General features: G+C 46.4%; 1 protein-coding gene across 4 annotated transcripts; it reads left to right on the top strand.

Annotated features, from left to right (window-relative positions):
• Positions 1-2,314: 2,314 nt before the first annotated feature.
• Positions 2,315-13,915, top strand: MORN4 (MORN repeat containing 4). Of its 4 annotated transcripts, XM_058697391.1 has the most exons (6): positions 2,315-2,450; positions 3,366-3,458; positions 9,871-9,968; positions 11,453-11,567; positions 12,176-12,285; positions 12,534-13,915. In XM_058697391.1, the coding sequence occupies exons 3-6, from the start codon at positions 9,902-9,904 to the stop codon at positions 12,680-12,682; spliced, it is 441 nt and encodes a 146-aa protein (XP_058553374.1). In that variant the 5' UTR covers positions 2,315-2,450; positions 3,366-3,458; positions 9,871-9,901; the 3' UTR covers positions 12,683-13,915. The 4 variants fall into 4 exon arrangements, with proteins under 4 accessions (XP_058553374.1, XP_058553371.1, XP_058553373.1 ...); XM_058697388.1 differs by lacking the exons at positions 9,871-9,968; positions 11,453-11,567 and adding an exon at positions 6,065-6,403; XM_058697390.1 differs by lacking the exons at positions 2,315-2,450; positions 9,871-9,968; positions 11,453-11,567 and adding exons at positions 2,494-2,574; positions 6,065-6,403.

Raw genomic sequence — 13,915 nt, 5'->3', positions numbered from 1 at the left:
CTCAAGATGTCTTAGCTATATTATTAAAATAGCTTATGAATTTGTTTCTCTGCTTCCAATCTCTCTGATTATCTCTGAGTATCACTACCAGATTAATTTTCTTAAAACACTGGTTTCCTTTGGGCTCCCGGGTGGCTCAGTTGGTTAAGCATCCAACTTCAGCCCAGGTCAGGGTCTCACGATTTATGAGTTCAAGCCCTGCATAGGGCTCTCTGCTGTCAGCACAGAGCACACTTCGGATCCTCTGTCTCCCTCTCTTTCTGCCCCTCCCCCATTCTCTCTCTCTCAAAAATAAATAAACAGGAAAAATGAGGAGACTGAGCTAAAAGATTAAAAATAACAACAACACTGGTTTCCTTGTGTCACTGCTCTGATCAAGAAACTACATTTTTTGGGGGGAAAAAAGAAACTACATTTTTGGGACATCTGGGTGGCTCGGTCAGTTGAGCATCGGATTCTTGATTTCTGCTCAGGCCATGATCCCAAGGTCATGGAATCAAGCCCCAAATCAAGCTCTGAGATGAGCTTGGAACCTACTTAGGATTCTCTCTCTCTCTCTCTCTCTCTCTCTCTCTCTCTTTCTCCGTCTCTCTCTCTCTCCCTTTGCTCCTCTCCCCTGATCATGAGGTCTCTTGAAAAGGAAACATTTTCATTGCAGTAAAATATGCATAATATTTATCATTTTAACCATTTCACAAGTGTACAGTTCGTTAACATTAAATACATTCACAATGTTGTGTAACCATCACCACTGCCTATACCCAAAACTTTTTCATCATCCCAACAAAAACTCCATATCCATTGAACAGTAACTCCCTCCTCCTCTAGTTCCTGGTAACCTCTATTCTACTTTGTGTATCTATGAATTTTCCTATTCAAAACACTACATTTTGCAAAACATATCTTCCCCCTAATTTTTCTCCATAGTTTAACCACAATCCATCCTTATTTCATCAAATTTTGATATATATACTTCAATGTAATAAGATCTATTTTCCTGACACTCCATTCTCTCAACAACTAATTATATCTATATTCATTACCACACAGTTTAGCATGTTTAACCATTGAATGTTAGAGCTGGTTGAATCTTATAGGCCTGCTAGTCCAATCTCATTTTACAGGCTGGAGAGCTTAATAACTTGTTTGAAGCCCCACACATTTGGTGGCAGGCATGGGATTTGAACACAGAATCCAAGTCTTTTAAAATAATGTAAAAATGTTGTTTATTGAGCACTTATACACTGTACTGTCATATAAGTCCTGGGGAGTCTTTATCATTATTATTATCATTTTCATTTTCTATTCCACAGATGAGGAAAACCCCAATTCAGAGAAGCAGTTTGCTTATTCTCTTCATGCGTTTGCCTTCTTTTAATAATTAAATATAATCTTGAATTTTACATGTACATGAATCTTTTCTTCTCCACATGGAGGCAGTAAGTTCCAGGAGGGCAACGATCTGTGTCTTTTCTAGCTGCATTCACTTTGTTCAGTAAATAAATACTGTATACGGATAAACGGATTGGTGTGCACGGTATTTGGAGGATTTGCTCCAATATTGACACTATACTTATTTTTTTTTTAATGTTTATTTTTTGAGGGTGGGGCACAGAGAGAGAGCCGGGGGGTGGGGGGAGAATTCCAAGCAGGATCCGTGCTCTCAGTGCAGAGTCACAGGCGGGACTCCATCTCATCGTCTGAGATCCTGACCTGAAGCCGAAATCAAGAGTCTGAGCTTAAGGACTGAGCCACCCAGACACCCCAACACTATATTTTAAATACAAAGGATCTGAGTAATGACAACACAAATCCTAACAACGAATGAATGCAGAAGTGTCCCGATATTACAATGCTGGCACAGGGTTGAAGCTCATTCAACTGCAGTTGCCTAGTCTAGCATGTTACCATTTACAAAACTGAACCTCAAAAGCCAGATTTGGGTTCTGCCCTTAAACTCCAGGGAGGGGCCATTTACAACTCTGAAGGTCCGCACAGGATCGGAGCCCCTTGAGAGGGTGGTCACTGTTGCTTCTGACTCAGGTTTTGTTTTGTTTTGTTGTGTGTGTGACATTTCGGCTAGGCTGTCTCTGGGTAGGTAAGACCTGAGGTCTTCACCAGGGTGGCCAAGGTGGGATCATGGGTTCAGCCCCACCCCTCTCTCGGATGTTTGTCCAGAGATCCAGAGACACTTCGCCCCGCACAAAGATGGCGCAGAGTTCGAGCCGGGCCAATGGAGAGTGGCGTTGCTCCCGGTTGCCTAGGTAACAGCCAATGGGCAGCGGGAATTGCGCCCAGTGCGGCCGCCGGGGATGGCGGCGTCAAGTGGGGCAGGCGCTGGTGGAGGTGGTGGAGAGGCAGGTGGCAGAGGCGATCCCGGCGGAGCGGCGGTCCCGGCAGCTGGATCCCCGCGTCAGGGCGTGACTGTCATCCCGAAAGGCGGAGCTCAGGTTGGCTGGCAGCGCAGGAGGGAGGGGGCCAGGAGAATGTGGTCGGTGAGGAAGGGACTGAGAAGACCATCCCGAGATAACCGGCTGGGGATCGTGACTCCACCCAGGACGCGCTGACCAGAGGGTGGGGTCCATAGGGTGCCAAACCCAGACCTCCAGTCTCTACCGCTGGGGCCGAGGTCCGAGAGAGCCCACGGTACCCGGCTTAGCGGGTGGGTGGGGGCTGCGTCCGGAGTGGGTGGCAGACCAGTGTGAGCAGAGACCTGGCCCAGGCGGGAGAGCAGAGCTCGGGTAGAGGGAAGGATCGGTGCTGGGATGCAAGAACGGGGTGGGAAATCGACTAGGAAGTGTTGTTAGTTGGGTCTAGGGCTTTGTTTGCCCTGGGTCCGCCTCTCACATTCTGGTGGAGAGACGTCCCACACAACGAGGCTTGGGGAATGAGATGCCTCAATTCATGGTGGCACCCCTGCTGGGTGGCACCTCCAAACTGCTTAGATATCCGCGGGCGTAACTCGGCTTTATTAAAACCCGGTCCAGGCATTTTCTTTTCCATAAAACAGAATAGTATCGTGGCCGTCCCTATCACCCCCAGGTTGTTTTGTTTTGTTTTGTTTCGTTTTTTACTATCTTCAGTTCTTCCCACTTTCTTCTCCAACTAATCGCCACACCGGTCTTCCGAAATAAGACCTTTATCTAGTAGCAACACATTTTTATTAATTTTTTTTTTTTTTTTTTTTTTTTTTTACTTCTCGAGTTCAAGGGAGATTTATAGTAAAAAGACTTGCAGACTTATAAGAAAAAAACAGTTTTTTCAAGCTCATTTAAAACATTTAAAAAAGAATGTTTGACTTTTTGTTCTAGGTTTCTTACCAGCCTAAGTTTTGTTCATCAAGCTCTTCCTCTTCTTTTCTTTAGGATTCTGAAAGCCTAAGACTGCTTCCTTTATAATTAAGAAAACTTTGACAAGACGTTCATATTCTGGGGAGGCTTTGGAGGAACCATGTAAAGGTATATGTGGGAAAAGCTGGCTGCCTCAAAACAGTATTCTTAAACTGAAAATCTGTTCCTTTTTATGTTAGTTAGTTAGTTAGTTAGTTAGTTAGTTTTTAATCCTCTGAATTTGGACACAAGTTATTGTGAATGCATAAGTATTTTTTTAACAAGTTTGATTTCTAAAATCTGAAAAAAGACAAATGGAATACAAATAAAAGTTACATTCCTGTCTCCAAGTTCTATTTGGAAATGTCAGGGTCAAGAGAAAGTAAAGATAGCAGGGAGGTAGTCTGTTGTGCAGACCAATCGTGTATTCATTTCAGGGACAAAATAGTTCTTTTCTTTTAGATAAATGTTTGGATTGATCCTTTGCAACCCATCTATCAAAAGAGCAGAAAGGGTGGGTATCTGTTTAGAGGCATGAATCTTCTTGCTTTTGTGACTAGATTCCATATGCATAGCTGAAGCCTAAACTCCTAGGCCACCTGTTCTCTTTAAAAAGACTTTTTTATGGTAACTGACACAAATACTGGTTTACATGCTTATTAAAGTGTTGGGTTTTCAGTCTTCATTAGCACTGGCTATACTGTATTGAACTAGATTTGTCTCAATGACCATGATTTCTTTTTGGGTCGTTGGATGTGCAAAGTGACTATTACTTAGCATGGCTAGTTACAGAAGTTATAAATGATCCCGACACTGTCCCAGGTGGTGACAGTATCAATTATTTGGACTAGGTAGAAGTTTCTAGTCAAATGTGTTCAACCATGGCCTGAGGCCATAGAGTCTACATGTGTTTCCTTAATTAGCACTTCTGATTATGTTCTTGGGGATGGGCATCATTTTGACCAGCTGTTGAAGGGAGTTTGCTCTGTCTCCCTAGGTAAAAAAAGGAATGGAAATGTATTTTTGAAAAACAAATGACAGATGATGGTGGCAGGGTTACGTGGAGAGATGATGTTCCACTTACTATATAGCCATATAATATATTACCCCAAATCTAGCTGCTTAAAACAACCATATGATGTTCACAGGTTCTGTGAGTCAGGAATTTGTACAGGGCATCATGGGGATGACCTCCTTCTCTCCATGATGCCTTAGATGGGACGCTGACTTAATGGCCTGGAGCTAGAATCATCTGAAGGCTCCTTTGCTCACAGCTGGCGCCTGGGCTGGGCTGATTCAAAGTTGAGAACAGCCAACTAGAGCACCAACACGTGGCTCTTTGTGGCTTAGCTTCCTCACAGCACATTAGCCTCCAGGTAGTCAGACTTCTCATGTGGTGGCTCGGGTCTCTAAGCATAAGTGTCCCATTGAGGAAGAGGGTAGATGTATCACCTTTTCTTTCTTTATTTTGAGAGAGAGAGTGAGCGTGCACAAATTGGGGGAGAGGGAGAGAGAGAATCCCAAGCAGGCTCCAAACTGTCTGTGCAGAGCCCAACTCAGGGCTTGATCCCACAAACCATGAGATCTTGACGTGAGCTACGAACAAGAGTCAGACGCTTAACCCATTGAGCCACCCAGGCGCCCGATGCATCACCTTTTCTGATCTGACCTTAGAACACACCATTGCTTCCATCGTGTTCTGTCAGTTGAAGCATTCATAAGCCTGCCCAGATTCAGAGAAGAAGAGTTACACTCCATCTTTATCATGGAACAGTGGCAAGGTCAAATTGTAGAACGTGTAATACAGGAGATATGATTGCAAACGTCTTTGGAAAATACAACCTGTCCCATTGGGTAGAGGATGATCTCAAGTTTCACTGGAAAATTTTATTCCCTAAGAGCTAACAGCATACCAAAAGAGTGGCAAAGTTTACAGTTTGAGTGGCCGGCTAATACTTTGTCCAAAGATACTCTTCAAACTGGAGAAACACTGTTCACTTTCTTTCAGGGACCTTCTACTGGTCCATCTGAAAGGAGTGGGATGCCACTATGTGGAAATTTCATGTAGCCTTGAGAAAAAGCAAACAGGGGTGCCTGGCTGGCTCGGTTGGTAGAGCATGCAACTCTTAATCTCAGGGTCTTGAGTTCAAGCCCCACGTTGGGCATGGAGCCTACTTAAAAAAAAAAAAAAAAAAAATAGGGGCATCTGGATGGCTCAGTCAGTTAGGCATCTGACTTTGGCTCGGGTCATGATCTCCCAGTTCGTGGGTTTGAGCTCCGCGCCGGGCTGTGTGCTGTCAGCGCAGAGCTGGCTTGGGATTCTCTCTCCCCATGAGCCATTGGGCAGTCAAACTGACTCCTCACATGACACCACAAGAACTCCTTCCAGACCTCTGAGTGAAGACAAGTTAACAGCTGCCAAACATCAAAAGGACATGCCTTTATCTTATCATCTTACTGCCTGAATAATGATTTTGTGTTTTATGTTTTGGAACGGTGGTTTAGTTATAAGATTTATTATAAGATGTGGCCCTTAAGATTCTGACTTGTTTTGAAGGAATGAAATATTTCAGCTTTGTGCCATAAGCTACGTTTTCAACGTGCTGACCTCACTAGTTCTGGGAAGAGCTGAAGACGGCCTGTAGTTATCAAAGCCTGTCTGGACTGGAAAGTTTTCCTCTGGCAGTTTCAGTGGGAAACTGCTTCTCTTCCTCTCATTAATGTTGTATTTGCAGCACAGTCATGCTGGCCTCTACCCCAGGCACACTGATGCCGGGCTGACAACAAGAGGCTTGTGGACCTGAAATTGGATGCTGACCTTGTGGAACGTTGATGGGACAGAGATGGCACACCAGGAACCAGCGTCATCTCTCAGAGAAGATAGCCCCAGAGGTTTTGAGGGGCTTTAACACACGAAGAAAATGGCCCCTGTCTCGGGATATCTTCTGCTGTGTGAGAGACCCTGGACATGGAGCTCCCAAGTCGCCGCAACAGCGAGAAAATCCCTGGGGACGCTGTGGAAGGGGCTCCCAGACATCACTGGAAGAGCTTCCGAAGCTGGCCTCATTAAGGAGGTAGAAACAAATGCGGCTCCATGTTTGGGTGAGAGCAAGGGATTCTCAAAACTCATCTGTCCTCATAGCTGGGAAGAAACGCGAGCTTTGAGACAGGGCCAGGGCCCAGAAGATGTCACTGAGCCCCACTCTGTTCAGGCCCAGCTGTTTGCACATCACACCATTTCTGGGCTTGCGGCATCTGTATCAAAAAGCACCATGACAGAGGCCAAAATTAAAATATCCCATAGGGTGGTGATAAAGAATACACGAGTGGCAATTGTAGTTTACTTTTCCTCACCTTAGAGTTTTCACCTCATTAGTCAACATTGGCTGATTTTTTTTTTCCAAAATGTTATTTGAATCACGTTGGTAGCATTTTTATAATGAGACTTTAAAGAAATTTCCATTACAGTCGATGTGAATGTGTGAGTTTAGGTGTCTGGTTTGTTTTTTTATTTTTTATCTTCAAAAAAATTTCTTTAATGTTTATTTATTTTTTGAGGGAGAGAGAGAGAGAGAGAGAGAGAGAGAGAGAGACAGAGCCTGAGCAGGGGAGGGGCAGAGAGAGAGAGGGAGACACAGAATCCGAAGCAGGCTCCAGACTCTGAGCTGTCAGCACAGAGCCCAATGCAAGGCTCAAAGTCACAAACCGCGAGATCATGACCTGAGCCAAAGTCAGACGCTTAACCAACTGAGCTACTCAGGTGCCCCTCCAAGTTGAACATTTAAAGCATTTTAGTATCAAACATGCCAGATCCCTCTTGTACTGTGGAACCTACTTTTGGCGACCCCATCTTGATGTTCCATAATGGAGACAGCAATACAACCCTTAATGTTGTGTGTGATTTGAGCTTTTCTGGGACTTGAAAGAAGCTAGCCATTGGCGCCAGGCCTGTAGGGATTTAAAATCTCACTCCTGTTTGGTCCTCCAGGTCTGGCCCCCATGTTGTGAAGAAGGGGTGCACTTGTCCTGTCGTAACTCAATCAGATGCTTGAGGGTCAGACTCTAGCTTCACTGTTAATAACAGGGGACCTTTCAATGATGATTTCTAGGTCAGGGAACTTTCGCACATAGTATAGCTGTTTATTAGAGTAGTAGTTCCCATGCTTTCAAATGTTTAACAGTCTAACGATGTGCTTGTTGAAACTGCAGATTCCCAGGCTCTCACTTACAAAATCTGATTCAGTAGATCTGGTAGTGGGCCTAGGACTCTGCATTGTCACAGTCACTTGCAAAAATGTTTTATTGCTTAGATCTGGAAAAGATGAGGTGAGTAAAAAGACCTAGGAAATTATAAAAGGACTAGGGATTGCATTTTTAAAAAATATGTCAGATGATTCTGTTTGTCTATGCATTTAATGATATTTTGGGTTATCTTAACCCCCTTCTTTTTTTTTTTTTAATTTTTAAATTTTGTTTAAATCCAAGTTAGTTAACACAGAGTGTAATAATGATTTCAGGAGTAGAATTTAGTGATTCATCACTTACATATAACACCCAGTGCTCATCCCAACAAGTGCTCTCTTTAATGCCCATCACCCATTTAGCCCATCCCCCACCTAGTACTCCTCCAGCAACCCTCGGTTTGTTCTCTGTATTTAAGAGTCTCTTATGGTTTGCCTTAACCCCCTTCTTATTGGATATCTTTGAATCGAATACAAGCATTCTTTTACTACACCTGTGAAGCCATACCTAGCCAGCCTCTCTGTCCTAGTTATTCCTTCCTTCTGCTCCCATTATGCTGTTATCCCCTTAGTTCAGGTCTTATGATCTTGTACCTGGGTGTATCAGTTAGCTTTTTCTGGGTAATAACACACCATGGCTTAAAATAACAGCCATGTATTTTGTCCATGATTCTGTGGGTCATTAATTTGGAGCTGGGCTCAAGAGCAGCTCCACTGGTCATGCCCGAGCTCACCCTGCATCTGTGGTCAATTGGTACAACAGCTCCACGTGATCCCTTGTCACCGGCCGGCTAGCCCGGGCTTGTCCACATGGGGGCAGAACAGTTCCAAGTGCAGTGAGAAGGCAAGCCCAGTGTATAGGCGCTTTGCAGACCTCTTCTGTATCACGTTTGTCCGCGTTCCATTAGCCAGAGCAAGTCATAGAACCCACCCAGACCCAGTGCGTGGAGGAACAAACTGCCTGTTAATGGAGGTGCTGCCATGTCACATCACAAGGGCATGAGCAGAGGGGGAGTAATTTGTGCTCATGTTCACAGTCTACTGAATTAGCACATCTCCCGCCTTGCAAGCTTTTCTGGCTGTAGGCTTTTGCTGCTCCAAAGCATCCTGCTTCCTGCTGCCACATTCATTTTCCATGAGCACCGCTTTCATATTAACATCCCTGTTCACAAACCCCCAGAACCTTCCCCTTTCCCCTGTCTTATTAGCTGTGGACTCTTCTGCCTAGCTTTCAAAGGTCTCCTTAAGGTAGCCTGGCCCTGAAAGCAGAGCCTGCAATACAAGAGAGAAAGAACCAGCAGCAGTCAGGGGAAGCCAGGGCACTTGTTCCAGAGCACAGACTGGCTTATAACTTCTCTGGGCTTCTGTGTCTCCATCTATAAAATGAGGGCGTTTGGATGAAATCTGAAAGGTTTTTTTCAGATTTCAGATTTCGGCTGAGTACCTAAGACAAACTTGTTTCCTGTTACTCCTTAAATAAACCTTCAACTGCAGTAAAACCCACATTAATATTTTTCCACCGAACATACAGGCATCATTGCTCCTTGTGCGTTCATTGCCCAGCTTTTCTCTATCTGCAGCTGCCCTTTGCCCTCTTCGCTGCTTGTTTGTGGTCCATGCCATCTTGTCTTTGTTCATCTCTGCCATCCAGTCTGATGCTTAATTACATGATCTCTCGTCTTGTTCAGTGGTTCGGTTATTAGCCTTAGCAACTAGATTGCAAACTCATTGAGGGAAGAGACTATATTTTATACATCAACTAAACACATAGTAGGTATCAAGCCAATATTTGTAGATTAATCCTCAGTTTCTATCCCAGGTCATAGAAAATTGGAACTGGCTGATAACTTTTTTTTTTAATTTTTTTTTTTTTTTTATATTTATTCAGTTCCTGACAGAGAGAGCACGGGAGGGTCAGAGAGGGAGAGGGAGACACAGAATCCGAAGCAGGCTCCAGGCTCTGAGCTGTCAGCACAGAGCCCGACGTGAAGCTCGAACTCATGAACTGCAAGATCATGACCCGAGCCGAAGTCGGAGGCTTAACTGACTGAGCCACCCAGGTGCCCCCTGGCTGATAACTTTTAAGATCAGTAGGAGGATAAGACTGCTTGAACAGAGGAGATGGTTGTGGGGGGGGGGGGGGGGTTTGGAAAGGTGGGTATATTTGTTAAATGTATCTACAGTAATATCTATATACTTACCAGGGTGGTAAGTATATAGAATATATCTGTAAAATTGCTTTGCTGGCCTTTCCTCCAGCCATCCTGTGACTCCGATTCTCCTCTGCTTGTTCCCTGCAGTTTTCATACTTTTCTTCCATAAGCTGGCATCATGACCCTCACAAAAGGTTCCTTCACCTACTCTAGTGGGGAGGAATATCGTGGCGAGTGGAAGGAAGGTGAGAGGGCCCCTAGGGGTCAAGTGATGAATACTTCATATGACTAAAGGACAAATACATAAAGCTATAGAAGCCAGCTGGATGAGTCTTCATGTCTAAGTCCAGGATTTAATCTGAAGAGCGCCTTTCCTTTATTTGATTTTAGGCTTAAGTAAAGGAATTATAAAATGCTGCTGTTTGCCCAGCCTCCAGCAACGAGTTAAATCTTTCCAGTTCTGAATATAAAGTGTTTTAGTATCCTTTTACCCTTTAATGTTATTATGTGGGAATTGTTTTTATAAATGCTTATGTACCAGGCAGAGTACAATGAATTATTTTAAGTGCCCATAAATTAGAAAGTGCAGAATTGATTGTAATGACTTGGTTCTAGTGCATCTTAAAAAGTTAAGGAAGATCTAGAAATTAGCACAGACGCTTGAGAGCAAATGACATCCATTGCCTTGAATTTCCTGTGACAGCTCATTACATTCGGAAGTAACTATTCATAGGAATGGTGAAATTCTTCAGAGCCTGAGAAACACAGTCTGGCCACTTAAAAGCCTCATGGGTCCAGTCCCATCAAGCCAGGAACCACCCCGAGGAGAGGAGCCTTCACTTCCCACAGTCAGTGAAGAGACATTCAGGCTGTTTCCAGACACGCACCCACGTCTTTTCACGCTAAATCCCTGCAGCTGATGAATCCTTGAGCCTCGAGAGGAGAAACTGTGCAACTGGGTGTGACCTTGTCTCAGTACACCCCCGTGCCTCTCCCCTGCCTCCCCAGCACCTGCTGTCCCCTCGGCTCCAGCCATTTAGAGCGGCCACCCTCTGTCCCCCAGAAGGGCTCCGTCGTACTCTGTTAGAGGACAGGATTACTCCTCCAGCATCTTGCTGTTTTCTGGTCAGGTCAGTGGGTAAGCACAGCCCCGCTGACCTGACCAAGCCCAAACCAGCGTCGCCAGTCTGGCTGGTAGGTTGGCCCCCTGGCTTCGAGGTGCAGAGGGGCACTTGTTTTCCTCAGAGGGCAGCATAAGTAGGTGTTGAGGGCTCTCCGGCCAGGATGCCTGCCGCATTTGCTCTCTTGCTCTGCTACTTACCCGCTCTGTGATCTCGAGTAAGCGATTTGGCTTCTCCCTAGCCTTGGTTTCTGCATCTGTGAAATGGGAACAATAATAGTACTGTGCCCATCTCCTAACGCCGTGAGGATTAAATAAGATGATAAGCACAAAGAGCTCAGAAGAGTGTGTGACACACAGTAGAGGGCCTCTTATCATTCATACCTACAGAGACCTGCTGCCAATCTGATATTTGTGACAAGATGGGAAGGTCCCGGGAGCCAGATTTTCCTGCCTGACTCTGGGTAGTAGCTCTCTGCCCTGCCAGCGTCACTGCTTCTCTTCTTTCCTTTGTGGGTGGGGTGACAAAAGGCAAGAGATGTTAGGCAGCGAGGGGGGTCCCTGAAGCTGCCCCATCCCAGCCTGACGACTGTCTTTCTCTTTGCTCAGGCCGCAGACATGGTTTTGGTCAACTGATGTTTGCAGATGGCGGCACCTACCTGGGTCATTTCGAGAATGGGCTCTTCAATGGCTTCGGGGTACTGACCTTCTCAGACGGCTCAAGGCGAGTACTGGGTCATTCCTTTCTCAGCTTTGATAGTGATAAATAGCTGGTCAGACCTGAGATGTCCCAGGTCCTCTGAAAACAGGCAAGGAGGAAGCAGTTCTTTTATTAGTTACTTTATAAATAGATCTAAAATTTGAAATGGCGCGTCGCTGAGCGACCTTCCACCCCACTGCCATTCTCTTCTGTTATCTCCTTGAAATTAGAGCCTCGCATCACACTCGCTCTCTGGCCCGTCTCTGCCGGTTGGGAGTGGGGCGAGTGGGGGCAGGGTGGAGCTTGCTCCTTGGCATTAATAAGGAACACTTACTGGGCGCCTGGGTGGCTCAGCTGGTTGAGTGTCTGACTCTTGGTTTTGGCTCAGGTCATGATCTCATGGTTCATGAGATTGGGTCCCACAGCGGGCTCCACACTGACAGCATGGAGCCTGCTTGAGAATTGTCTTTCTCCCTCTCTCTGTCCCACCCTTGCTCATTCTCTCTCTCTCTCTCTCTCTCTCTCTCTCTCTCAAAATAAATAAATAAACAACACTTATTGGTAGCTGCTTCATGCAGTTAACCTGGACTGCCCACTACCCCTCTAAAGGCTAACGTGTCGTGTTTCTGCAGGTACGAGGGGGAGTTCGCCCAGGGCAAGTTTAACGGCGTTGGAGTCTTCATTCGACATGACAACATGACATTTGAAGGGGAATTTAAAAATGGCAGAGTGGATGGTTTTGGTAAGTCATAGCCCACCAGGATGGGTGACTGGGGGGAGCATCATACGGGCAGAGGTACACCTTGTCAGCTGTAATGCTTTTATGGGTGTCCAGCGATCCAGAGTGACCGGGCCCTCACTCCTATTCATCGAGCCCGCGGACTGCGCTCCAGAGCAGACCTGTGAGTCCTCCTCACGGCTTGGCATCAGGCCGCTCCCTGAGTCACTAACGCCCTCGTCCATCCCGAATTTTCTCTGTCCCCCTCCAAGGCCTGCTGACTTTCCCCGATGGTTCGCATGGAATACCTCGCAATGAAGGCCTGTTTGAGAACAACAAGCTGCTACGGCGTGAGAAGTGTTCCGCAGTCGTGCAGCGGGCCCAGAGCGCCTCCAAGTCTGCCAGAAATCTCACTGCCTGACGGGGCGTCGTGCGCCAGCTGACAAGTACTGGGTAAAGCAAAGGCCCCGTTACTCACTCAAGGTGAACAGATGTACCGGCTGTGAGAGGACATGAGGATGCCCGCAGAGAGCAGAAGCCTTGGGACGCCCCCACACCCGCCAGGCAGGGATTCCATCACAGAATTCTGAGGACTCGAGCCCCGCTGCCCACAGCAGGGTGACCAGTTCTCTTTCCTTCTCTCACTTGTTGGTATTCTATGTCCCTAACACCTTGGGTTGCCCAGTGCAGACCTGCCTCTCCTTGATTTCCTGCCAAGTGGGGCAGAGCCTCTTCGTTCCGCCTGTATTTGGGGCAGTTGATCCCAGCCCCAAATTAGGGCTAGTGCTTTGTGGCCCCCCCCCCCCCCCCCGGAGAAACAGGGAGAGAGGCAGGGGTGGCTTAGGCAGTTCAGCAGTCCTGTGAAAGCCACAGCCAGAGCTTTTCTGCGTGTCCCCCCGCCGCCTCCCCATTTGCTGCTGGTCAACTTCATGGCTCCAGGCCTCCCCTTTTGTCTTTCCAGACTGCTATTTGTGTCTGGTTATTCCCCCTGTGAAGGGTTTGGTAAGAGTGCTGTTTCCCTGTCCCTTGACTTTATAGGCTGTCTTCCTTACCTGAGTTCCAGCAGCTAATCTGTGCCCTATTTGTGCCTCTCCTTTCTTAGACGGGACAGGATCCCTTTTGGGGATAGTCAAGACACTGATGTAAAGAGTCACTTTAGGACTTGTACTTGTTAGTTACTCCAGGGTGAAGGGCAGACATCCCTGGCCCATTTCAGGCCCTATCACAGAGTAATTGAATCCTTAGGGATGGCTTGGGCTGACACAGCCCCTTCCCAGTGGACTAGGAGGTCAGACCCACCTCAACCCCTTGGGGTTTTGGTAGAATTGGACCCATTCTAGGACTGCAGTGAACCAAAAGAGAATTTGGCTCCCTGCATTTGGTCCACTGTTTACTCTTCCACCATGAGCTTGGCCATCAGGCCTGGGAGGTCAGATCTTGACCGATAGGATCCCTATGTAGTTCATCATGGAGGCCCCCCAATTATCCTGTGACCCAGACACGCCCAGCCCACTCCCAGCCCCTTATCCTCACACTGAATGTCTCTTCAACAGCAGACTGTGGTGGAAATTATAGCCGTGTGCCTCCGTGTATTCTCTGAGTTGTACTGTAGAAACGAGTGTTTATGAGGAATAAACAAATCACCAGAACTGCC

This window comes from Neofelis nebulosa, chromosome 13, assembly GCF_028018385.1.
Source record: "Neofelis nebulosa isolate mNeoNeb1 chromosome 13, mNeoNeb1.pri, whole genome shotgun sequence".
In the NCBI taxonomy this organism is placed as follows: domain Eukaryota; kingdom Metazoa; phylum Chordata; class Mammalia; order Carnivora; family Felidae; genus Neofelis; species Neofelis nebulosa.
The sequence above is the reverse complement of the archived record's forward strand: the minus strand, read 5'-3'. Positions and strand labels throughout refer to the sequence as shown.